At 41.9% G+C, this 27,052-nt stretch overlaps 1 protein-coding gene across 2 annotated transcripts in view; it reads left to right on the top strand.

Moving 5' to 3' along the window:
- Positions 1 to 24,065, top strand: part of CFAP47 (cilia and flagella associated protein 47) — a 185,850-nt gene extending 161,785 nt beyond the window's left edge. For both annotated transcript variants that reach the window (XM_081197772.1, XM_081197773.1), the window contains 4 exons: positions 5,487 to 5,658; positions 7,290 to 7,451; positions 22,852 to 23,020; positions 23,734 to 24,065. In XM_081197772.1, coding sequence (XP_081053898.1) covers positions 5,487 to 5,658; positions 7,290 to 7,451; positions 22,852 to 23,020; positions 23,734 to 23,943 — 713 coding nt within the window. In that variant the 3' untranslated portion in view covers positions 23,944 to 24,065. The remainder of the gene's footprint in view (positions 1 to 5,486; positions 5,659 to 7,289; positions 7,452 to 22,851; positions 23,021 to 23,733) is intronic.
- The last annotated feature ends 2,987 nt before the right edge of the window (positions 24,066 to 27,052 follow it).

The raw sequence follows: 27,052 nt of genomic DNA, 5'->3' as shown, positions 1-27,052 counted from the left end.
CTCATGCAAAAGACAGAGGGGAGGCAGAGCTTGGGGTTTAGTGGGAAGTGTCTTTCCCCCTATCTATTAGTCGCAACCCTGCCCTCTACTGCCTATAGACATGCAAGGTAGCTTATACCAAACAGATGTTACACTGGTAGTCCTAAATCCTACAAAAGTATTTGTTGATCGAGATAGTCGTATTGTATCTTTGGTACGTTTTTAAGGCTAGGGTAATTAATGCTTTTGGTGTTTGTATTTATTTATTGATTGATTTATTTAGGATAAACATTATGTTCTTTCTTCACCCTACATTAATCTTACATTTCCGCTTTTCTTGCATTATCTGGGTTTGACCGTTGTTATGAAACGTGCAGTTTGCACAGAAGCCTGCATTTCTCACATGCAACCCTGACATCCCATTTTTTGGGGGGTGGGTGGGTGTCTTTTGTCATTGAGACCTTGGGTGCACTCCAGAATTTGGCACCCCAAAGGTTAAGAAGGGCAAGAAAGAAAGATAAAAGGTTAATTTTATTGAGTCAAAAAAGGCATTAGCACATTCATTAAGAACTTTACGCAGAATTGCAGTGGGGTTGGGGAAGTTTCAAGGCAAGAATCTGAAGGAAGCAGCATGGAAGGCTTTTGGGGCAATAGCAGAGGATGGGCTTAAGTAGCAAATGAGCATAAAGGGAACAGGTCTCCTCAAGAAAAAGGCACTTGGTCAGGCTTAAATGCAAAAGATAGAGGAAGAGGAGAGAGTCAGAGCTTGGCCAGCTGTCTGGGTTTGCAAGCATGGGGGGTTAATAACTGTCCTTATATATGCAAGAAAGTGGCTTGATGTGTTGGAGTTGAGGGTTCCTTTTCACTATGCAGAGAGATGAGAACTCTTTCTGTTGGAGAGATTCCTAGCTGCTGTGGTGAAAACATCACTGTTTATACTCAGGTTGAGCTTTAATAGATATAAACAAAGACTAGCAATCCTGTGCTCCTGGCAGTTACCAGGTTGGGGGGAAATTAAACAGTGCCAGTCAGGAAGCACTTATCCTAGATGTCTGAGAATTGACTTCCAAAATTGCATCTTCATTCTGCTTCCCCTGCAAGTAGGGGTAAAGGGATTGACGTGCCTTTTGTGCTTTTCTCCCTGGAGCCTCCGTGATTTAAACTTCTTTGTTAGCTGTTGTTGGGGAGGTGGGCAGGGACATTTTAGCTAATCATATTGGCTTGACAGAAGGAACCTGATGCTCTTTTGTTTACTTTAAATTTACAAATGAGAAGAGAGGGAGGCCGGGTTTTACAGTCAAAGAGACAGTAATGAATGGATATACCAGGAAGTGTTGCAAGTCAGCTTGTTTGAAACATGCTGTAATAGAGGCTTTCTCTCCAGGCATCTCCAGGCCAAAACAGAGCATCCTTTCACAGGGAACGCTACTATAGCAAATGCTAGATTTTAGGAGTGCTTCATAGCACAGTTTTTTTTGAGGTATCTACAGATGGTGCCTTTGATGCTTTAGCAGATGCAAGGCACATCTAGGCAGTTTGGCTTCAATGGAACTGCATAGCCAATGATACCCAGCTTGCCATGGATACGTAATGTTTGTTCAGGAGTATAAAAAAGTCTTTCTAATGTCTGTGGCATTCGTTTTGGGAACTGGGTCTTTTCAGCTATCATTTTTAGCATGAATTCTTCAGTACAGTAAGTGGCGTCTCTGCCCTGATGCACACCAGTGCTCAGGATTACCTTTCAGGCTAAATTAATTCAATGGATTATACTGAATTAGTTGCAAATTGAACTTTTTTCAGGTTTGTCCGTCTCTTGACGCCTCCTATTGAAACAAACCCTGGAAACTTCAATAGAGATATTGGCAGCACTTCCTTCTTCCAAATCCTGCTGCATCCAAAGAGAAGTAACATTTTTGTTAGCTGTTCAACCCTCTCTGCAATCAGTCTAAAACACTATAGTCATATAATAATTGAGTCAGGCAAATCATGAGCAAATTGTAGACATTTTATCCAATAGTTTTTATTTCTGTACAAGTGCTCAGTTGGAATTTCAACTTCATTTCTCCTAAGCCCTTTTGGGATTGATCGCCACATTATCTTTTCCAAAACTGTAGGATTTCCATGAATCACCCCTACATTCACATTTGAAGTAGCCTAAAAACATTATTTTGTACCCAAAGGCTAGCATCCCATGATGGAAGGACTCCCTCCTTTGATGGAAAGATTCACTCCTCTAGCTAGAGCTCTGCCCTTATCAGTGCTGCTTAGGAGACAGATGTGCATTCCTCCTCATGAGAATATGATTCACATAAGAATGATCCATTGTCTGAAAGAAGCAGCAGCATGACAACAAAGACTTAAGTTGCCCTTGCAAACAATTAGAATCTGTCTTGGTGAGGCAGATATGACAAAAGTACAGCCATAAATTATTCCCATCATTTCTCCAAAGACAGCCAAAGAGAAGCCCTAAGTATGAAACCCTTGATGAATATCCAGCTCATTACATAGAAAAATGATCTCTACACCTCATGGCTGGTTATGTGCACTGAAGGAGACTTGCCTCTCTCATTCTTCTATTATTGTGATTTTACTTTACCTCACTTTATGTGATTCTCTGAATTTTTTCCTAAATTAACAGATCTTACACTGCTTTTTTAAAATACTTTTAACAAAAGTACAGGATTTACCATGTCCTATAGCATATCACTTTCACACATGATGTTGCATCAATAATTCCTATTAATATAACTTTTTGAACAATAATATTGTGAAATTATACCTTCTCTAAAAAAGCAGTCAGAGTAAGCTGTCATTGACTCAGAGTTAGCATCTGCTGGTAGAGGCAGTAAACCCGCCTTTGGGTGGTACCACTTTATTTATTTAGAGTATTTAAATCCCACCTTTCAGCCGTAAAAATTCCAGGATCAGCTTACATATACTTGTGCAATGGAACTTTCTTTCCCCTCTCTCCTCCGCCGCCATATTCCTTGAACTTTCCAGAACAGATCACAAAGGCAGGAGTGGGGAGGTGGGAGTTCCATTGTGCAGTTGTAAACCCTTGCCCTATTGAATGAGTGTGCTGAATACTGCCTATTGTTCAATGTGTGTAGGTAGAAACACTAGAAGCTTCATTCTTGCTTCATCTTCTATTTTGTAACATTGTGTTTTTAAGACTCCAATATTTTCTAAGTTGCGTTATCATTTTCATCAAGTCTGTGAGCTTTTTAGGAGCATCTGGAAATTTCGCCGTTTGATTTTAATCGCACAACTTTAGACAGTTTTGTGATGATGATGCATAGTCTTTTTTCTTTTCTGCTTCTAGCAGTTGTCACTGTATTTAGGCAGCATGTGTGTCTGGGAGCTGTCTAGATACTAAAACTAAAATATTAACATATTCACAGAGGGGTTTTTATGGCATGATGATGTGGTCGTCTTTAGAGTTTGCAGCTCTCACTGAAAAACTAATTACATTATTCTGTTTTGAGCAGCCCTAAATTAGATTTGCAGTGGAGATTCACAACCAGCAATGGGACTGGCAAAGAGAAATAGTTTTATATACCTTCAACTGGTACTTACAAAACACATTTTTCCTCAGGTGCTGTAAAATACTTTCAGAGTGCTTAACAGAGACACAGCAGAGTTCATAAAACAGAAAGCCCTCAGCAAAAATAAATAAATATGTATTATTAGTGAATGACGGCAGGTGCCACATACATATGGAGGAAGCAAAGCTAATACAGTCCTTTTAGAAATGCATTGACAGAATGTACAACACAATTACCAACTGCAGCTCCATCTTCTTCATATCTGAACGGTGTGAACAATACAATAAACATTCACTATGCAGTATCCAGTGATTTGATTGCTGAAGGAAACATCTGTTCAGCAGTAGCAATTTTGTCTCTGTGGTAGGTTTCAAATGATGTCATCCCTCCTCTCCCCCACCAAGTTCATTTTTATGTTAGAGCCTCTGTGTGGTGACATTTTCTGCTGAGGAATAATTATGAGCCTCCAGTTGTGTCCTACTGTGAATGTCCCACTTTAGTATCACAATTAGCAGTGGATCAATTTAACAAAGGCAAGAAATGGTTTTCATACCTTAATGTCATAGCATGCATATATCCCCAAGAGGAGGAGACCATGATCAAATCAGCAGATCCTATATGCCTACCCACAGAATTATGTCTTTTTTCCTGAGTTGTCATTTTCAGCATGTGCACTGTATAATTCATTGTACTTTAGTGCCATGTTAACCATAGTACAATAGTGAAGCACTTGCTGTTTGGATCCAGACATGCTCTTCCACAAGTGGAAAAACTCCTTTCATTCATGCAGAGAACCATGATCCAGTGGGAACGCCTCACAAGAGGAAGAGGACTGGGCAGCAGTTTTGCCAGTTCCTCATTCCCCTTGCAGACTCACACATCACTTCCCTTGCTGTTCCATAGAGTCCCTCCAGCTTTTCAGGAGATAGACACCTGCAGCGGTGAGAAATTGATTAAAATCACTGCACCGCACCATTTCTCTGGCACTAGCTATTCAAACTGGACAAGGCCTAGGTAACTTTTGAACTCACATCAGCATATAAAGTTGTGGTGCCTCAGAGCACATTGCTGCACTCGAGGTGCTTTTATCCATTCCCTCCTGTATCCTCAGGTATACATAGGTAACTTCTTAAATTGCTTATTATTCAGAAACTCGGGTTTACAGTCATCTGTAATTGACCATAGCCCATTAAATTAGATAGCACATAGAGCTGAAAGGTTCTAATATGGCCAACTATGTTTTCACAGTACTGGTGTCTGCCTTTCAATACATCACAGACAAGAAGCTAGGTGCTGTGCTGTGCCCTGACCGTTAATGAGGATGTATATTGTTTACATTATGGTATTAGTACATGATTAATAGTTGCTATTTTATCACCTTGTATATAATGTATCCAGCGGCCAGACTGCGGAGGAAGCAATTTGCAGACAATATATATACACACAGTTTCACGGACGCGGACTTATAAAAAATATTGGGGGGGCCCGGGAAAGCTCATGAATAATAAATAAGCTCATGAATATGCAAATAAAGTGGCGCCGCCTCCTCGTGAGCGAATAGCGCCTATTAATCAGCTCCGGAGCGGAAATTGGGGGGAGCTTTTGCTCGGGAGGGAGGGCAGGAGGCATGCAGCCCGATCCTGTGCATTTTGGGCTGGGGGAGGGGCGGCGATGGCGCTCTGCTGGAGGGGCGCCGGAGATTATTGGGGGGCGGAGCCCCCCCAAACGAATTTTTGAGGGGGCTCGGGCCCCCTCAAGCCCCATGGAGTCGGCGCCTATGCACAGTTTACTTTCTAAGAGGGCAAAGGATGATATTGTGGCTGGGGGACAGACGGACTGTAAAAAGCATTCATTTTTGGTATCAAACCTTTTCCAAAACAGCAAGCCTCTCCTCTTTGAAACCCAATTTTATTTATACTACATGTACAATGCTATGTTCTTATTTTCTCTCTCTCTTTTTAGGAATCTCTACCCAAGAAGAATTTGTGTATGATATTGAGTTTGAATCTGATAGAGTGGCATCTCAGCTGAAGTCTGCAGTAGCTATAAACTTGCTGAAGAAATTTCGGGATCTGAAAACTGGAATTGTGACCTTGATCTTCAATATCATATTTGCACCTAGCAAACCAATGAGGTACAGTGCCCAATTGTGATTTCTCTAGGTCTGATACAAGGCCTCCTTTCTTTCCCTTGAAACCCCTTTCTGTTGTTGTTTCTTCAGGCTTATTTAGGTCTGGATGTTTGATTCATATCTATAGCCAAATATGGTATGTATGTCTGTTAATTACATAGGACTAGAAATGCTTTTTCCTGTGTGCCTAGGGGATGGTGATAATTCTCTTATGCATCACAGACACCCAAGGGGCCTGTAAATACTGGCTACCACTATTCCTGTGCATTCAATAGATCTTTTCAGGTGCTTCCTTTCATGCAACTGTGGTCACATGGAGAGACAGAATATGCTAGCCAAACCCCCACATTCTCGAAATAAATAAATAAAATTTAAAATTGTCAAGTAGCACCTTGGAGACCAACATGCATACTGAAATATGATGTACAATTTACAATCAGGTTTTTTTCTGTGGAGTGATGTCATAGAACCTTATAAAAAACAACAGTTGCTATCCTGATTTCTGAAGCTGTGTTTCTAGTTCAACAATTCATTCTGATGCAGGAATCTGAATTTCTACATGGAGATTCATAAAAACGTCCGCATTCATGTGATGCAAAAACATGTTGGAACTGTGCCATCTCTTAAAGTGACCACAGACGCTTGCTTGCATAAGTGTCATATGCCCTGGGGTTCATACAGAGCACTGTATCAACAGCAAGGAGTAAATACATTCTGTTCCTTCCAAATTTCCTTCCTGCTTTTCTTTTGAAAATGACCAATTCTGGCCATTTTTATATCATTGGCTCTAGCTGGGCAATGAGTGTCAATCTAAGAAGAGTTGAATTGTTCTGAAAATGCACCACTTCTCATTATGTGAAAGACCAAATGGTGTCTCATCCTTCATCATGATGGGAGAGTGAAGAATAGTGCAGAAAATAAATCTAGGGGCTTTTGGAGAATGTTTGATTGAGATATATGGAATCAGATTCTACTTCTCTGTGGAATTTATTGGATGGTGTTGGACAGCTCATTGTCACTCATCCTTTGTCCCACAGCATATTTTATTGTTGTCAAGATTAACTATATCGGAAGAACACGTTAAATAGTTACAGCAGTTCAGGGGTGGGTGGAGAGAATAATAATTCTTTTTAAGCTGCAGCTTCTTTAGGAATAATATTCCATCTCCAGTGAAGTCTGTGGGAGTTGTCATTGACTTTAATGACAGAATTTTACATTTCTTTGGAAACTAGAACTTAAATTACATCTCAATTACTGAGCTGTCATACTGTTGCCATACTGTAAACAGTTCTCCTTTTCAGCAACATGATAAATCAAGGTGTCACCTTGCAGAAATCAAGACTGCTACTGAAATGTAAGCGTAAGGTGAATTAGACTGCGCCAATTAGTTTGGTTCTTCATTCTTTACAGAAACAGATGGGGGAAATAATGTGATATTTAGCTGACAGCCCTTTCCAAAGTAAGAATGGATATACTATCCTGCATAAAAATAATATCTGCAATCCAATTTATGACCAGCTGTGTAATGCATTACAGGTCTGCAAGAATATAAGTGCACCTTGGACATTGATTTATTTCACTTACGTTGCATTATGCCTTCTATTATAATGAATATTTTAAACTTAATTTTGAAGGCATCCGGCAACGTTGGTGGTACAGTGTGTCACAGGAGGCATTTGGAAGTTTCCAATACTGTTTGTTGCCACTGAACCAGAAGTGGATGATGTCATCAATATTGAGGCAGCTGGCTTAAACAAGGAATCGGTAGTTAAATTTAAGCTTACAAGCCAAACAAGGTAAGAATATCTAAGGGGGAAAACCTAAAGGTCTTTTTCAAGGATGAAATGTAGCGTCCAATAGGATTCAGCTTATTTAAGGACAATATGCAACTAGTCAATAAGACTGATACCAGATTCCTCCCCCCCACAAAAAAATTAATAAATCCCAATGAGCAAGTAGATCAGGGTATATTTGGAAATAATGCTATACTAAGAATGTGGTGCCTAAACAGGTTAACGTTTATTGAGGCTGTGGGACCATAAAAATAACTGAGGAATCCCATACACAAACACACCAATAGAAATTGTTTCAGGTGAATAACTTTCCTGGATGGGGATATAACTATCATCATCATCATCAGGCTATTATTATTCCTGTGTAATCATGTGGCATAAAAAATATATTGTCCAAAGATGTTCTGTCTACAATGATGGTGTTCCTTGTACCTAGAGCATTTTGGGGTTTGCATTTGTTTCTTGCAGCAAGTTTCAGGCACTGCCCTAGCTCTGCCCTGCCCTAACAAAAATGAATGAATGAATGTATGAATCAAAAAAACAATTACTAAACAAAACGTACCAAACAAAAATTCTGGTTAATTGAAAATGTTACATAGTAAGATAATGATATCATCTACCAGGAAGTGAATCAGGGCAAATTACTGAGAGTAAATTAAGGCCTCTCTCCCCGGGCTCATTTTGTATCAACGTGTGTATGTTGTATTAACTAGGAAATAATGGAAACAAAGATGAAATCTAGTCATTAAGCAAGGACTCGATAGCAGACTGTTCTTACAGCATTTCCAATGGTATCAGACCTAGCAGGGCAGCAGTTGAAGAAGGAGCAAAAAAGGTTTTCTTGTGTGTTTCTTTGTGGCTGTTCTCCCTGTGCAAAGGTCAGAGGGGGCAGGGTTTCTGTTGAGGCAGGGGATTAGCTGTGGGAGGAGCTTATCAGACCTAGCAGGGCAGCAGTTGAAGAAGGAGCAAAAAAGGTTTGATCCATCTTTTAGATTTAGAGGCTAGTCTCAAAAGTTTGTTGGGGGAGACCTAGGTTTTTTTCTTGTGGGAGGAGTTATTTGTCCTGTCTTCACGCTTTTTATGATGGAGGACCGCTCTAGCCACCCCCAACGACACGTTCTCAGGATGGAGGAGGAGGGAACAGCTGCAGTCGCCTGCAGTTCCTGCGCAATGTTTGCCATCTTGCCAAAGGTTGCAGGCAGCTTTACCTGCAGCAATTGCATGTTGATTGCCCTCTTAAAAGACAAAGTCCAGCAACTGGAGGAACGTGTAGCTACGCTTCAAAGAATTAGAGAGCTGGAGCTCTTCTTGGAAGCAACAGAGCACACCGTCTCCACGAAGGAGGAGACAGGGGACTCCCCTGAGAAGGAGGCTAGTTCACCAACACAGGAGCCAGATATATGGAGAAACGTGACTCAAAGAAGTAGGAGGCCCAGGGTTCGCTCTGATTGTTTAGAAATACACAATCGCTTTGAGGTCCTCTCCCCTAGCATGGAAGACGAAGAGCAGACTCCATTTGAGGATCTCTCCCTCATTACAGTTGATCAGGTATATGAAGACGAGCAGCAAAGTCAGTCCTCAGGGAATGTGCAGGCGACCTTGGAACGGACAGCTCACGGAAGAACCCCGACCAAACCTAAGAGGAGGCGTGTAGTGGTGATAGGGGATTCCCTACTGAGGGGAACAGAAGCAGTGATCTGTGGGCCTGACAAGATGTCTCGGGAAGTGTGCTGTCTCCCCGGGGCTAAGATCCAAGATGTAACTGAACGACTGCAAGGAATCATAAAACCCACTGACGAATACCCCTTCCTCTTGGTTCATGTGGGAACCAATGACGCTGCAAGCAATAGCCTCCAGAAGATCAAAAGAGACTACGAGGCTCTCGGCAGGAAATTGAAGCAACTAAATGCACAAATTGTCATCTCATCTGTCCTCCCAGTTGAACGACGTGGCCCAGGGAGAGAGGAAAAAATAGTGGAAGTGAACAGCTGGCTTCGCAAATGGTGTAAACAGGAACGGTTTGGATTCTTAGATCACGGACTGCAGTTTCTTGAAGATGGACTTCTGGCAAGCGATGGGCTGCACCTCACAACGGTTGGGAGAAATGTTTTTGCCAAAAATCTCAGAAACCTCATCAGGAGGGCTTTAAACTGACTAATGTGGGGGAGGGAGACAGTGCTCCGGAAGGTAGGAGTCTATCAATTGATGAAGATGATCATCCAAATGTCATAGACCAAATGGAGCAAACAGCACGCAGACCTAGTGGTGGGAGGAAAAAATCCTTAAATAAGAGACACGGGGGAATGATTAATGGACTTCAATGTCTGTACACTAATGCGCAAAGCATGGGAAATAAACAAGATGAGCTTGAGCTCTTGGTACAGCAAACTAAATATGACATAATAGGCATCACTGAAACCTGGTGGGATAAGTCCCACGATTGGAATGTAATAATGGGGGGATACAATCTATTTCGGAGAAACAGACCAGACAAGAAAGGAGGAGGAGTGGCGTTATATGTCAGGGATGTGTACACCTGTGAAGAGATCCAAGATTTAGAACCTCAAAGCCAAAGTGAGAGCATTTGGGTCAAAATTAAGGGAGAGAAGAATAACAGAGATCTCATTGTGGGAGTTTACTATAGATCCCCAAGCCAAACGGAGGACATAGATGATGCCTTCCTGGAACAGATGGCCAAGCATGCAAAAGGAAGGGAGATAGTAGTAATGGGGGACTTCAATTACCCGGATATTTGTTGGACGTCAAACTCAGCCAAGAGCATAAGGTCAAACAGATTCCTCACTGGCCTTGCAGACAACTTCATTGTCCAGAAAGTGGGAGAAGCAACAAGAGGAACAGCCATTTTATTTTATTTTTTAATAAAATTTTTATTGCATTTTTTCCAGATAAAGAAACCAGTCAGATATACAAAGAAACAAGAACAGCAAGAAAAAAAAAGAAAAAAAATGAATCGTTTCAAAGCCCACTTCAGTCATCTATCGGACCTCCCCACATCTCCCGCACAATGCATTCCCAACAATAAAATTATCAGCAAATTGTAACCTTGTTTCATGTGTTTCTTTTATACTTTCAAATCATTGCATTTTAAGTTTAAATTACTTATTATCCATTTACTTTAATAACAAGTATAATATCATTTTAGACATTCAAACATTTAATCCTTCCATTGGTGTTACCTAATTTCATATATCAGCCATTTTAGGATGGGGGACTTCAATTACCCGGATATTTGTTGGACGTCAAACTCAGCCAAGAGCATAAGGTCAAACAGATTCCTCACTGGCCTTGCAGACAACTTCATTGTCCAGAAAGTGGGAGAAGCAACAAGAGGAACAGCCATTTTAGATCTGGTCCTAACCAATGTTGATGACCTGGTTAGTGGGGTAGAAGTGGAAGTATCATTAGGCGCGAGTGATCATGCTCTTCTGAAGTTTACTATACAGTGGAAAGGAGCAGCCAAGCATACTAGGACTCAATTTCTTGACTTTAAGAAAGCCGACTTCATAAAACTTAGGGAAGTGCTGGGTGAGATCCCATGGACAGTAATACTAAAAGGAAAGGGAGTTCATGATGGCTGGGAGTTTGTTAAGAGGGAGATACTAAAAGCACAACGTCAGGCAATACCAATGAGACGGAAACATGGAAGGTGCTTAAAGAAGCCAGGGTGGCTATCTAAAGAACTTTTAACTGAGTTAAGATTAAAAAAGGATGTGTACAAAAAATGGAAAAGGGGGGAAACCACCAAAGAGGAATTCAAACAAATAGCCAGCACGTGTAGACACAAAGTCAGAAAAGCTAAAGCACAGAATGAACTCAGGCTGGCTAGAGAGGTTAAAAGCAACAAAAAAGGCTTTTATGGGTATGTTCGTAGCAAAAGGAAGAACAAAGAAACATTGGGGTCACTTAGAGGAGAAGATGGTGAAATGCAAACAGGGGACACAGAAAGGGTTGAACTCCTCAATGCCTTCTTTGCCTCAGTCTTCTCCGATAAAGAAAACAATGCCCGACCTGAAGAATTTGGAGCAAATGATTCAGCAAAGGAAACACAGCCCAGAATAACTAAGGAGATAGTACAATAATACTTGGCTAGTTTAGATGTATTCAAGTCTCCAGGGCCAGATGAACTGCATCCAAGAGTATTAAAAGAACTGGCAGATGTGATCTCAGAACCACTGGCAGTCATCTTTGAGAATTCCTGGAGAACAGGCGAAGTCCCGGCAGACTGGAGGAGGGCATATGTTGTCCCTATTTTCAAAAAGGGGAAAAGAGAGGACCCAAATAATTATCGCCCAGTCAGTCTGACATCAATACCAGGGAAGATTCTGGAGCAGATCATTAAGCAAACAGTCTGTGAGCACCTAGAAAGGAATGCTGTGATCACCAATAGTCAGCATGGATTTCTGAAAAATAAGTCATGTCAGACTAACCTGATCTCGTTTTTTGACAGAATTACAAGCCTGGTAGATGAAGGGAACGCAGTGGATGTAGCCTACCTTGATTTCAGCAAGGCATTTGACAAGGTGCCCCATGATATTCTTGTAAAGAAGCTGGTAAAATGCGGTCTTGACTATGCTACCACTCAGTGGATTTGTAACTGGCTGACTGACCGAACCCAAAGGGTGCTCATCAATGGTTCCTCTTCATCCTGGAGAAGAGTGACTAGTGGGGTGCCACAGGGTTCTGTCTTGGGCCCGGTCTTATTCAACATCTTTATCAACGACTTGGATGATGGACTCAAGGGCATCCTGATCAAATTTGCAGATGACACCAAACTGGGAGGGGTGGCTAACACCCCAGAGGACAGGATCACACTTCAAAACGACCTTGACAGATTAGAGAACTGGGCAAAAACAAACAAGATGAATTTTAACAGGGAGAAATGTAAAGTATTGCACTTGGGCAAAAAAAATGAGAGGCACAAATACAAGATGGGGGACACCTGCCTTGAGAGCAGTACATGTGAAAAGGATCTAGGAGTCTTGGTTGACCACAAACTTGACATGAGCCAACAGTGTGACGCGGCAGCTAAAAAAGCCAGTGCAATTCTGGGCTGCATCAACAGGACTATAGCATCTAGATCAAGGGAAGTAATAGTGCCACTGTATTCTGCTCTGGTCAGACCTCACCTAGAGTACTGTGTCCAGTTCTGGGCACCACAATTCAAGAAGGACACTGACAAACTGGAACGTGTCCAGAGGAGGGCAACCAAAATGGTCAAAGGCCTGGAAACGATGCCTTATGAGGAACGGCTAAGGGAGCTGGGCATGTTTAGCCTGGAGAAGAGGAGGTTAAGGGGTGATATGATAGCCATGTTCAAATATATAAAAGGATGTCACATAGAGGAGGGAGAAAGGTTGTTTTCTGCTGCTCCAGAGAAGCGGACACGGAGCAATGGATCCAAACTACAAGAAAGAAGATTCCACCTAAACATTAGGAAGAACTTCCTCACAGTAAGAGCTGTTCGACAGTGGAATTTGCTGCCAGGGAGTGTGGTGGAGTCTCCTTCTTTGGAGGTCTTTAAGCAGAGGCTTGACAACCATATGTCAGGAGTGCTCTGATGATGTTTCCTGCTTGGCAGGGGGTTGGACTCAATGGCCCTTGTGGTCTCTTCCAACTCTATGATTCTATGATTCTATGATTCTATGATCTTAGAATGTTAATAATTAGTGGTAAATGCACAGGATTATGTTATATGTAAAAGTACAAGGCAAAGCTGGGAAAGGTAGTATTGTTGCAGGCCACCTCCACCTCTGAGTAGCACGAGATTCCAGGGTTCCAGGTACTCATTGAGGGTTCATGTTCCCTTTTATAAATGAGGCACAGTGCAGACTTTGGTGTCATTCTGACATATGGTTTATTTATCTACAACCTGAGCCTGTGATGGAGGGGTTCACAGCATCAGCACCCCAAGAGGGTCTTGCTTCTCCCACAGCCAAAGCCTTGGATCCCTGCAGAAATCAGTCAGGCGCACTCCCTGCCTTTTCAAACCTGCTACTTTTGCCTCCAGCTTCTCATTCACATAACCGCCCCAGTTCAACTCCCTATCTGTCAGTTGCCCCTTAATTCCCCTTAATGACTCATCACCCAGGCTGTCACTTCACAGGAAGCTAGTTTGGCTTGATTGGATATTAACACTTGCTCGATCCAGGTATTAGAGGGGTCTGACACCATCTTAACGCCCCAGACTCATAACAGTATATACATGAGAGACCACATTGTCTTCCAATGGAAGAGTGGGATTTAATTCAATAAACAGAAGATAACTAAGTTTGCAGCATAATACATTTATACGGATTCTGGAGAGGGAGAATTTCAAAAGCCTATAAAATCCTGCCTCAAAAACATGGTGATGTTTTAAAACTCCCAGATTCTTCTCCGACTAGGATTTGAAGCCCAAACAAAGCAATGCCTTGGCTGTCCAATTCTTTCCACTGACTCGGCAAAGTCCTTATAATAATAATAATAATTTATTATTTATACCCCGCCCATCTGGCTGGGCCTCCCCAGCCACTCTGGGCGGCTTCCATAAAAACCAAAAATACAGTAAAATGTCACACGTTAAAAACTTCCCTGAACAGGGCTGCCTTAAGATGTCTCCTGAATGTCAGGTAGTTGTTTATCGCTTTGACATCTGCTGGAAGGGCGTTCCACAGGGCGGGCGCCACTACCGAGAAGGCCCTCTGCCTGGTTCCCTGTAGCTTTGCTTCTCGCAGTGAGGGAACCGCCAGAAGGCCCTCAGCGCTGGACCTCAGCGTCCGGGCAGACTGATGGGGGTGGAGACGCTCCTTCAGGTATACTGGACCGAGGCCGTTTAGGGCTTTAAAGGTCAGCACCAACACTTTGAATTGTGCTCGGAAACGTACTGGGAGCCAATGCAGGTCTTTCAAGACCGGTGTTATATGGTCTCGGCGGCCGCTCCCAGTCACCAGTCTAGCTGCCGCATTCTGGATTAGTTGTAGTTTCCGCGTCACCTTCAAAGGTAGCCCCACGTAGAGCGCATTGCAGTAGTCCAAGCGGGAGATAACCAGAGCATGCACCACTCTGGCGAGACAGTCCGCAGGCAGATAGGGTCTCAGCCTACGTACCAGATGGAGCTGGTAAACAGCTGCCCTGGACACAGATTTGACCTGTGCCTCCATGGACAGCTGTGAGTCCAAAATGACTCCCAGGCTGCGCACCTGGTCCTTCAGGGGCACAGTTACCCCATTCAGGACCAGGGAATCCTCCACACCTGCCCGCCTCCTGTCCCCCAAAAACAGTACTTCTGTCTTGTCAGGATTCAACCTCAATCTGTTAGCCGCCATCCATCCTCCAACCGCCTCCAGACACTCACACAGGACCTTCACCGCCTTCACTGGTTCTGATTTAAAAGAGAGGTAGAGCTGGGTGTCATCCGCATACTGATGAACACCCAGCCCAAACCTCCTGATGATCTCTCCCAGCGGCTTCATATAGATGTTAAAAAGCATGGGGGAGAGGACAGAACCCTGAGGCACCCCACAAGTGAGGGCCCAAGGGTCTGAACACTCATCCCCCACCACCACTTTCTGAACACGGCCCAGGAGGAAGGAGCGGAACCACTGTATAACAGTGCCCCCAGCTCCCAGCCCCTCAAGACGGTCCAGAAGGATGCTATGGTCGATGGTATCAAACGCCGCTGAGAGATCCAGCAGAACTAGGAAACAGCTCTCACCTTTGTCCCTAGCCCGCCGGAGATCATCAACCAGTGCGACCAAGGCAGTTTCAGTCCCATGATGAGGCCTGAATCCCGACTGGAAGGGATCCTTGTCAGCCAGGGATCATGAGAGCTTTGAAACCCAAAACCAGCTTCTTAAAATTAGGTCTATGTAATATAGTGGAGCTATGCCACTCCATTAACATTGCACAGGGCTTGATTTTAAGAAGTGCACGGAGCAAAATCTGGGATGGGTTTGGAACTGTAGCAATATCTCCTCCCTCTTGCATCATGTTTTGCCCCACGTATCTTTTTTCCTACTCTAATAGGAACTAATGGAGTAGTTTTCCTTCTCTGCCCATAAGATTTGATGGTTCCATTCGTTTCTATGGCCAGGATTGTCAACGTGCTTTCCTGGGTCCAGAACATTGTAAATGGATTTGGGTCTTCCTGCATTCTTACCCCTTGCAATCTATTGGCAAGCACTGCTGCTTACATACATATATTATCTGAGTCTAATTCTATGTCTCAGGGTTGTTCTGAAGATAAAAAGGAGGGGGGAGGGACAATGCACAAAGCCTTGAGCTCTTAGGAGGAGTAAACATGAACAAAGAAAACAGCCCCCCACATTCCTTTAACTGCTACATTCCACAGTGCTGATACTTTAAAGCAAAACGAGAAAAACAGAAAAAAAAGCTTGCCAACTCAGGTCAAGAATGACATTAAAAAAAATAAAAAACGTGTGCACTTTCACAACTTTGGCAGCTGAATCATCTACCTCACAGTATTGTTGTGAAGATAAAAAGGGGTGAAGGGGAAGGCCACGTACACAGCTTTGAGCCTTTCTTAGTAGAGGAAAAGGAAGCTACAGTATAACATTTGCTCACCACGTTGAGAAATAATAATAATAAAAAATAAATAAATAAATAAATTTTTATTTATACACCGCCCTTCCCAGTTCAGAAAACTGGGTTCCGGGAGGCTAACAACAAATTTAAAACTCTTAATTGTAATACAACATAGAAGCAGCATAAAATACAGTATGAAAGCATGAATAACAATAAATAAGCCAGTAAAACATCTGGAAAGTGCACGCACACTGCTCCATGCTATAACTGCAAGATCACACAGCCCAGGCATTTTAGAACAATAAACAATTTGCCAACCCTGATTGAAACAAACAAAAGAGAACACACAAGAGGAAAATATCTCATGGTAGCCCTGCCCTCCTCAAACTGTTTTCCTGGTGAGTCAATGCTGCTTTTGCTTTTCCTGCTTGCTCCCAGTGGCAGCAAACACCTTAAAAGCAGAGAAATGGTGAGGAGGAGGAGGCGGCAGTGCCAGTGTGTGCCACAACCACACCCTCAGACAGTAGCCCTGGGGAGTCCTTCCATACACATACAGTGTATGGAAAGTATAGCCACAGATGCCTGCAAGCACGATGTAATTGCTGCTTCCTGCTGCCACAGGGCAGGCCTTCTTGCTTCCCTCTGCTGGCTGGCTCCTGCTTGAGCAGCTCTTACCGGGAGGTGAAAGTGGCCAGTTTTGGTGCTCCTCTGCCTCCTTGCTCCACCCTCTCTTGCTACTTTCTTCTGCTCATGTGCTTTCCAGCGGCTGAAGCACTGCAAATGGTCTTCCTTGTGGATCTGCTTGCAAGTAACACAGTTGCTGCTCCATATGGTAGACCCATTCTGACATTGGGCCCGGTACCACCTATACCCATCTCTCAGTGGGCCTGCCTCTGTGAATGAAGAAAAAACACTATGGGAATGAAAACATGGGGAAAGGGCCAAATTACACCATGATCTGCAGGCCAAATACACCTCCACAGAAGGGAATGGAGGTGGGGAAAAGGACAGTATTTCTTATCAGCCCTTGGATTGAGCCTAAATTCTGTTTTTCTTTTTCTTTTTTAAGAACTCAGGTAATTTCTGAAGTAATCTAAGGAAAGCTTTGGGAAGCTTGCCTATCTCTAAATAGTGGGAACAAGGAAGTTTTCATGATTTCTAAATCTAGCTTTTATTGCCTGTTCAGCTAAGTGTTTGGATGAGAGGCGAGAGTGTGAGTTGAAATCTTAACTTCCCCACTTTCAAAGGATGTCCTTGGCCATTATTGATTTTCTGCAAAGAGCCCACTTCTTGCATCTGTGTACCTGAGATGGACAGTTGCTATAGCTATCGCTCATGGCTGTCAGCGGAGAGGACCCTTCAAAATATGGCAGTGCTTTCTGTCACAATGGTGAAGCTATCAGGTTCAATAGAACAGGCTGTTTCTGCGCACAAAAGTTGAAGTAATTGCATTGGCAATGCTGTAATCTGCTGGTAGGTGTTTGATAGCAGTGAAGAGATCTAATGTTCCAGGAAAAGGTATAATAAAGTCTGAATCATTATAGTTATATAGAAAGAGGATCCATGATGCAAGCTTGATGCAGCCTATTCATGTCAGAGAAACCATAGAACAGCCTTTATTACACTTGGAAAATATTCTTCTCCGCCCCTGTTTTCCCCATTCTTTCTATTCTCCAGCAAAGAATGTAGTTTGTTATGCTGACAATTCCCTTGATGAGCGCCCTTCTTCATATGTTTCTTCATCATCTTCTGAGGAATAGGAAAAACCTGCATTTGTTACATAGGGAAAGTATTCTGGCCCTGTTGACCTCATATCTAGAACTTTAAAGTACAGGAAGGTCATAAGGTTTCTAGCTTAGTAATGAAGGATTGGATGAATATTTGAAGCCACTGTTTAAAATAACAGCAACCTGGCATGCCTTTCTTTGAAAATGACTCTCATTCAGGTGTGGGCCTTATGAGCTAGAAGGCCTCACTTGCCGGACTACAGTAGGAGAGTGCTATGAAAATGAATCGTACTGTTAGACTTCTATTCGTTAGGAAAAGAATGTAGAAAAAAATATTGATGCCAGAACATCAATAGCAGCATGCACAGTCCTAAGCATATTGTAACTGAACTCAGCAAATCATACTTTGAGTAAAAAATGTTTAATATAGTTCTGTTAGTATGTTTTTAAATGTTTTATCTTTCACTAAACGTTGAAATATCCTTGGAGGTGTTTTTAATCTGCAGGCCAAATACACATATTTTACACATCACAGATCTAAATTGTGGGGTACATTACTTTCAAGATAGTGGCACTACTTTGAATGCTTTTATATAGGACAGGGATAAAGAACTGGATCTGCCCATATCTGGTCTACCCTCTGCATCCCACTTTTGGCAGATGTGTGCAGCCATCCATCATAGAACATCATGGGAAACCCAGCCAGATCAGTGGGGTAGAAATAATAAATTATTATTATTATTATTAGATGTCAGGTGATTGAGACTTCAGAGGAAGAATCAGTAGTGCACTCAAAGCATGCTACTGATTTTTTTCTCTCAGCCCCACTTGTATTCAAGTTATGGCTGCAAAGATTATTGCCAAAAGTGGGGCTTAAATTCAGCACCAACTGCAAGGCCCACTCTTGGTAGGGATCAACTGCACTCAAGAGCTTAGACTGAGTGAAAACAATCCCAGCAGGTCTTCCAGTTTCTGCCCAATTTAAAAGGCGTGGAATGCAAGCCCCACTTGCCAAGGAACAGTCAAGAGTGTGCATCAAACCCCTTACCTTTTCCTTTGCACCCGTGGCTTTACTAGACATCATATGCTGCCCTAGGGTCTTCTGGGGAAAAGGTGGGATATACTGTATTTAATAAACAAAACAAACAAACAAACAAACATGACAGCATGCATGGGGCAGATAAGGGTGACTGTGGTAAAATGTCATTTATCAAATAGGACACATACTGCATTTGTCCCAGGAAACTAATACGTCATATTATTCATTACTCTGGTTGTCATCCCTCCTGGTTTTGCTGAACAAGTATTTCTATAGTGCTGCTAGGAGAAGCTTACTTCCTTAGGCTTGCTATCAGACGAAGAATTGCCAGAATGTGGAGTTCCCTATACTTTCTAAATCCTGAAAGTCTCAGGGAAGCTCAGGTTTCCCTGTTTTTCTTAGATGTGATTAGGGCTTTTTTTCAGCCAGAACTCACCAGAACTCACTTCTGGCACCTCTCAGGTAGGCACCATTGCCATTCTAAGAGAATGAGGGAGGTGTTCATGGTGAGTTTCTGCACCTCCCCCCCCCCCAGAAAATTAGCACTAGGTCTGATGATTGTAATATTTATACCCACTCACCAGAAAGTAATAGTTGAAGCGCCATGGTGCTGTACTATAAGCACAAGACAATGTAATTGAAGTGTGGCAAGTCTCACTGGGAAAAGAAGCACTTATTTCCTACCCCAACCATAACTAGGTGTGCCATGATTGCTGGTTGGCCATTTATTTCAAAAGTCAGAAAGAAATGAATCATGGGATCATACTAATGATAAATATAGTAAGCTTGTATCATGTTGAAAACTATATAGTGGTACCTCGGGTTAAGTACTTAATTCGTTCCGGAGGTCTGTTCTTAACCTGAAACTGTTCTTAACCTGAAATACTACTTTAGCTAATGGGGCCTCCTGCTGCTGCCACGCCACCGGAGCACGATTTCTGTTCTCATCCTGAAGCAGAGTTCTTAACCCGAGGTAATATTTCTGGGTTAGCAGAGTCTGTAACCTGAAGGGTCTGGAACCCAAGGTACCACTGTATACAAAAAGACACATACAGTGGTACCTCAGGTTAAGTTCTTAATTCATTCTGGAGGTCCGTTCTTAACCCGAAACTGTTCTTAACCTAACCTTTTGCTAATAGGCTCCCACTGCCACTGCACTGCCAGAATGTGATTACTGTTCTTATCCTGGGGCAAAGTTCTCAACCCAAGGTACTATTCTGGGTTAGCGGAGTCTGTAACCTGAAGCGTCCTTAACCTGAAGCGTCTGTAACCTGAGGTACCACTGTATATGTTTTCACTGCCTAATGAGAACATTGACAGAAATAGACACCCCAATCCTTAGCAGCTGTTCAGTGGGTATACATACATACATACATACATACATACATACATACATATCAGGTCTCTGCCAGATTTTATGAAGAAGTAGGCAAAGTAAGAAAAGAATCAAGTCCCTAGTAGAGTATGGTGTGTGGGGTATATAAGTGCAGTGGGTAATATAAACCTGCTGTGAGCAAAATGTTACTCATATGCGTAGCAAGATTTCCTTGATACTGAAAAATACTTAAAATCTCTTATTGGAAAATGGCGCTATGGAGGCACCAAGGTAATATTGGCCCCTGGCTGGGTTACCTAACAGTGTAACCAACCTTTATTTCATTAAGGGGTTTTGAGCTTTCTCTCCAAAAGTGCAGTGGGTCATCCATAGAGCTGAAATATCTTTCATTGTCTAAACTTCATGCCCCAGAGTGATTGATTAAAGCAAAGTTTCTCTTGGACAGGTACATAATGCAATCAATGATGATAAATGATGGGCCCTTTATACTCCTGTAGTTATGTCATCATTTTCTTGAAAAGTGTCTATCAACTATCTTGCGCTTGTCATATTAAACTTTACCACTGTAAATTATCTCATGATAATAAGACTACCTTGAAATGTGCATTTCAAACAATACCAAATTGCTTTTTTCAAAAAGTCCATTCTTAACCTTTAATAATTTTTGCTCCTCAAAAAGCTTTTTATATACATAAAAAGAAGGGAATAGTGGAATTGAAAAAGTAATTTATTATTTATCTGACAAATTAAATGGCTTTGCCCATATAATGTACTTATTTTTTTATTTCTGTGGACCTGGATCAAATTGTCCTGTTCAGCCGTCCTACTTCTATGTTTAATCAACATGCAAGGGGGAGGGGGAAGACAAGCACACTCACTCCTCCCCCCTTGCCCGCCATGAGTTGCATGGATAACTTCTGCAGCAGGGAGCCTTTTCAGCTCATAGAAAGATTCCCACATCTTGATTTTCCAGGATTTTAAATCACACAGGGAGCCTCCACTAGTAAAGAAGACTCCCTGTTGAAGTTATCCCTCCGATTTATGGAGGGGGGTGGGAATGAGAAAGCAGAGTTAGGATGCTCCCCCCCCTCCTGTGGTCCCCCTTATGTGTTAATTAAACACAGAACACCTGAAGAAACCTTGCTTTTGTTGGGAACCACATTTTGAGTTAGAGATTGCATTGTTTATATAAAAAATCGCTGTGTACAGAAGGAAAATACGGTAATCAGTGCAATATTCGCTTTGAAATACCAAGTGACCCAGTTTACCTTTGCGACATGTTCTTTAGAAACTTATTAATATGATTGGGTATAATCTAATAAACGTGAGAACACATCCACGGATGTATGATTAATGTAGAGGGCCTAAAAATAATATTTAAGGATTATTATTATTATTTTGCAGAGAATTACTTTGCAATCATAAATTGCTTCAAGAACCAAGATTACTTTAGTTGTAATAATCAAAAACTGTTACAAAATAAGCACTGGCTCAATTAAGAATACATATGGGTCTTTAGGATGAGGGCTGTCTTTAGCTGTGTACTATCAGTGCCATGAAATAGTGGGCTTGTGCTGGATTTACAAATTCTGGAAGCAAAAACTATTTGCAGGGTAGTAATAGACCATTCCCTAATCCATGTGGGGATGTTTTTTATATAGTAAGTCTGGTCTGCAGTAACAGGAACTGAAAGCAGCAACAACATGTTCTAGCACCGGCTTCCTCAACCTCAGCCCTCCAGAGGTTTTTGGCCTACAACTCCCATGATCCCTAGCTAGCAGGACCAGTGGTCAGGGATGATGGGAATTGTAGTCTCAAAACATCTGGAGGGTTGAGGTTGAGGGAGCCTGTTCTAGCGTGTCTACCCACTCTTTTAGGGTCAGTGTTTTTATTTATTCCCTAAAGGCAAGTTGGGCAAATTTTTCTCTGGTTACTGAGCAATCCAGTATTTTATTACTATTTTATTACTATCACTAGAAGTACCCTTAGGCTCATGATGTGCTACAACACTAATCTGGGTGACGTTGGCCTTCATTTCCTTTTTGATGTTTTGGTTTGATCCGTTACTGCCCTGGAACCTGCAGAGAGAGGTGGTGAATGGAGAATTGCATTTTCTCATTTCTCCAGCTGATTCCCAGGCACAACTCTGCCCTATCCTACAGGAAGGATGTCAGCAACATTTCCTGGAATGCAAGGTTCTGAACTCTTACTGACTGGCCTCTTATATGCTGGCCAAATAACCTTTCCAGTAGGGCTTGTTTGTTTTTTAAGTTAGGACTTATTAGGTCAATGATTTTCCTAACCTATTGTGTTTTAGATTCTGGAAGCTGCTGTTACTACGGAAAGTGTGTGTGTGTGCAGCTTTCTTGCAGCTTCTCCTTACTTTGGAAGATTCTCAGATTCCTTGAAAGAAGTGTGGTAGATTGAATGGAACACATTTGCCTCCTTCTGTCCAAGTAAGGAGGAAACCACTAGTTAGATGAATGCCTGCAGTAAGGAGGATAAACTTACATTAAAAAACCATGTTAGTTTTTTATATATATATGCGCAAGTATTACTGCAAGCATTTCAGAAAGTCTCTCCAATAGGCAGGCTAAGAAAAGCAGTATATGTAAGAAGTTGAACAGCAGGAAGCACAGCTATAAGGCACCATTAATGTTTCATTGCTGATCTCCTGTAGCAGAATACCAATTATTTAGGACTACCGTTGCATGGTAATAAATGTTGTATGATATATTTTGAATGCTCTTCACTTAGGTACCCAGAGCCTTACACGGCATACTTCCTAACAGGCAGCGATCCAGAATTTACTGTATCGCCTCAAGCTGGGGAACTTCTTCCACTTGACTCAACAGGAACCTGGATCACTGTTGGATTCAAGCCTAATATGTACAGCAAGAAACACACAGCAACATTAGTAATACAGGTGAGCCCTGACAATGGGATTCCTGATAGGGGACTTTACTGTAGTAAGCTCATGGACTTAAGGATTTTTTCTCTAAAATAAATGCTTATAAAATATCCTTTCTGCGGCTAGATATCTCCTTCTAGTGAAATAGGTCAGCTCTGCTATAAAGAAGGTACCTGAAAATGACTTTTGTTCTTGGTTGCTGTAGTATCCATATCACACTCCGTCCATGTACAGAATTTACAGTGCGGAATTCTGAGTTGCCTTTCCTACCCATAGTGTGAGATGACTCACTTGACCCAAACAAAGATGCTAGAAGTTGATGCTGTTTATTTCAAGCACCCCATTAATCCCTGGGGTACAAATAAAGCCAGCAGCCCATTTATTATTTCTGCTTACTTCCTGCTGTGAACTAATTCCCTCAGAAGCTGCATCTCAAACTGTTGAGCATTAACAAGAGTTTTGATTACCTAGGGCGCTAGACAGTATACATATTTCTAACAGTCTGCTCTTAGTTCATAAAACGAAATGTTCTGCCTTGCTTTATTATTGCATGGTAATGTTTTTTTGCACCATGGTGCAGTTCCGGTAATGTGGCTTTTTGAGGCACCCCCTATGCTGGGAACAATAAATGACCTAAATTACACACATTGTGGCAGATAGCTGTTGTCTGCTTCACAGTAATAGACTATGAACTCATTTCTAGTGAAATTTCTCTTTGGTGCTTTCAGACCACAGCAATGCAATGGATGTATGAGATCAACGGCCTGCCCCCACAAACTGTACCACCAAGTTCATCAGCAAAAGTTGACTGCAGGAATACCTATGTCAGATCAGCTACGGTGCAACAACGCAACTTTGTACGGGAAAATATGAAGCTGTTATCCACCGGCGTGTCCTCCACCATTAAAGGAGCACCTCTCGTTTTAAGAGCAAAATAAAGCATAATGCCCTCATTTTATATATTTTTTTATTTTTTAGAAGAGTTGTATTTACTCAGACTAAATACTTTATACATAGTGAATTGTAAAACAATAAATTTTGTAACAATTCTAGTGAGCAACTCAGTGTAGTGTTTGTTTTACCTACTTGGGAGAATGTGTTGGGAATTTTTGCTGAGTTTCCCTGATCAAGTGGTAATAGCATATTAGCATAAAAATACTGCAGGATCTGCAATGTCCTAACATTGGAATACCACTGCGTCATTTTTAGGATAGCCATAATAGAAAAACCAAGGCCCCCCAAGTATAGGGTACTATTGCAATCTACTATTGGTATTACTGAAGTTAATTAAGCACTTGGTTAGGGGCTTCCCAGAATCAAAGTCATTTAATTAACCAATGCATGTGCCGCATTGAATACTAATACAATTTTATTAATACTAGTTCAATACAGGTGGTTTTTAAAAATACTTTTTGTTGCTTCCTACTTGTATCCTTTTTGACTTTCTGTAAACTAAGAACTACAAATTTTAAAAGTTGTTTCGAGCATTGCAAACAGCAAGGGCGCTTGGTAATGCCTGCCCCGCAGGATGCATTTATAATATTGATGGTGTGGAACTGATAGGAGCTACTGATTTACTGTCTCTGCTGTGTCAGCTTCGTTGGCAAGAGTACAGTGAAATTATACCAGTAGCACAAGAACTGTGGAATTCTGGCTGAGCTATCCTTGGCAGAGAAGTGGGGGAAGATGCTGTAAGACACACTTAATTTCATTCGGTCGTGAAGACCGCAGGGATCTGGGTCAGCCTGCAACATACATTAGAGCATTCAACAAGTGGCACTTTCTTACAGTGAGATAAAATGAATGGGCATTATGTGGGTGCAGTGATGTATGGATTATGTCACTACCTAGCAATCCTAATAGCCTAGATCAGCAATGCTGTGATCTGAAGCTTTAGGATATGTTGACATTGGGGTTTTGTCTAGGACTTAGATGCACTCATTCTTTGCATATGTCCTCCGCAGGAAGCAGGACAACAGCAGTGCTAAACCCTGTCATTCCAGGAAGAATTGGTAGCGTGAGGGAAGGCTTCAGAGTGTGCATGTGTCGGGGGGGGGGGAGTATTGTGCCAAAATCCTCACAACATTGTGGCTGTATTTCATGATTGGCCCTAAAAGAACAAGTTCTCAATGGAGAAACCTGGATTGTACAAGGAGATTGAACCATTTAATTTAGACCACACCCTTCCTCTTTCACCACCCAGATATTCTAGCACATCCCTATAAATTTTACTGATGCTCTGCCAAGGATGGATTTGTTTCACACAGACCTCCCCAGGAGTTTTCATCTGTGCCCTAGCACTTTCTGCTTCCACTGTTGCTACACAACCCTCTATAACTATCACACTTGCACCTACTCCACTGGTGCAATTATGTGGCTATCCCAAGACTCACCCTGCCATAATTAACACTGAAGACCCTACCATGGGCATAACTACCCAGATCTCTTCCCTTAACTTCTATTTTGGGGAAGAAGGGGTTATTCTAAGTGTGGTCTTTTGGATCATCCAGTATAGATGGGAAGAAAGGTGGTGCTGGGTTAGCTTGACTAGAACCATAAAACCACATTAAAAGAACTCTGAAAATGCTATTTTACCCACAGTTTAAGCAGTATATTTTAATTGCAAATCTGAAGGGTAAAAAATAAGAATGGCATTTGCTGGCTTCCTTGGTCTGAAATGAGCAAGAAAAATAGTTAAAATCAAAATATTTCAATAGGACTCTTAACAGGTAAATCTAATATTTATAATAAAAAAGATAAATATCAAGGCACTTCCAGGGTGTTTATCTGCCTGCTAGATATTTAATAATGGTATTTCTCCCTGCAGTGACTTCTTGCTCTAAAATAAATGACTGAACAGTGTCTTATTGCTGACACAGATCACAGTTTGTTGCTAATGGAATGTTAACTGCTTTTTAAATAACTCTGAATAAATCTGCTGATCCATAAGATTCATCAGAAAGAAATTCAATTCATCTCTTGGCTCTGTTGCCTGCGCTGACATTAAACATATTCTTCCATAGTTTACTTCACTCTGGACTCATAATGCCACTATCAGCACCCGGTTTGCAACAGGACAGTTTAACAGAAGGACTGTGACACATTAATAATATAATGTGAAATGGAGATGATATCTAAAAGGAGGTGAGGGCCTCAAAAACATTTTCTCTACTCCTATATATGCAGACTCAGAGCCTTCTGCAAACTAAAAACAAACACAGAGAAAATATATAATGGTCCTATGAAAAGCAATCATATAGAGGAGTTTGCATCTTTAAAAAGGTTTTAAAGTTGAGAGGTCAAAATTACACAACAAATCTTTCTTCTTGTACAGTGGTGCCCCGCAAGACGAATGCCTCGCAAGACGAAAAACTCGCTAGACGAAAGAGTTTTCCGTTTTTTGAGTCGTTCCGCAAGATGAATTTCCCTATGGGCTTGCTTCGCAAGACGAAACGTCTTGTGAGTTCTTGCGAGTTTGTTTCCTTTTTCTTAAAGCCGCTAAGCCGTTAATAGCCGCTAAGCCATTAATAGCCGCTAAGCCGCTAATAGCCGTGCTTCGCAAGACAAAAAAACCGCAAGACGAAGAGACTCGCGGAACGGATTAATTTCGTCTTGCGAGGCACCACTGTATCTCATTTAAAACATATACTGCCCTATAACCTATTTAGAATTTCAGGGCAGCATACAACCAATTGCATCACAGTACAAACACACTAATAACTTATCACAAGTTGCATTAAAAATGTTCCTGTGGCAGTTGCATAGTCATACATTCTAGCAATAGCAATGTAGGTGCTAATGGATGATGGGAGAATCACGTTCTGCCACCAATGACCTACTGTGAGTTGACTGCAGTTGAAACAATTTTTCCTCCTTTCCTTACAATAATTTGAAGACCCACTGATGGGAAGAGGATTGCATCACTTGCAAGCAATGGGCTGCAGGATGTATGACTTGCCTGTACGATGATGATGAATCAAAGAACGTGGCAGCCAATGGAGGCTTCTTGGAGTGAAAGGAACTGTAACCGCATGCTCACCAGAAGCC

Source organism: Podarcis bocagei (assembly GCF_964188305.1).
Source record: "Podarcis bocagei genome assembly, chromosome: 6".
Classification (NCBI taxonomy): domain Eukaryota; kingdom Metazoa; phylum Chordata; class Lepidosauria; order Squamata; family Lacertidae; genus Podarcis; species Podarcis bocagei.
The sequence above is the reverse complement of the archived record's forward strand: the minus strand, read 5'-3'. Positions and strand labels throughout refer to the sequence as shown.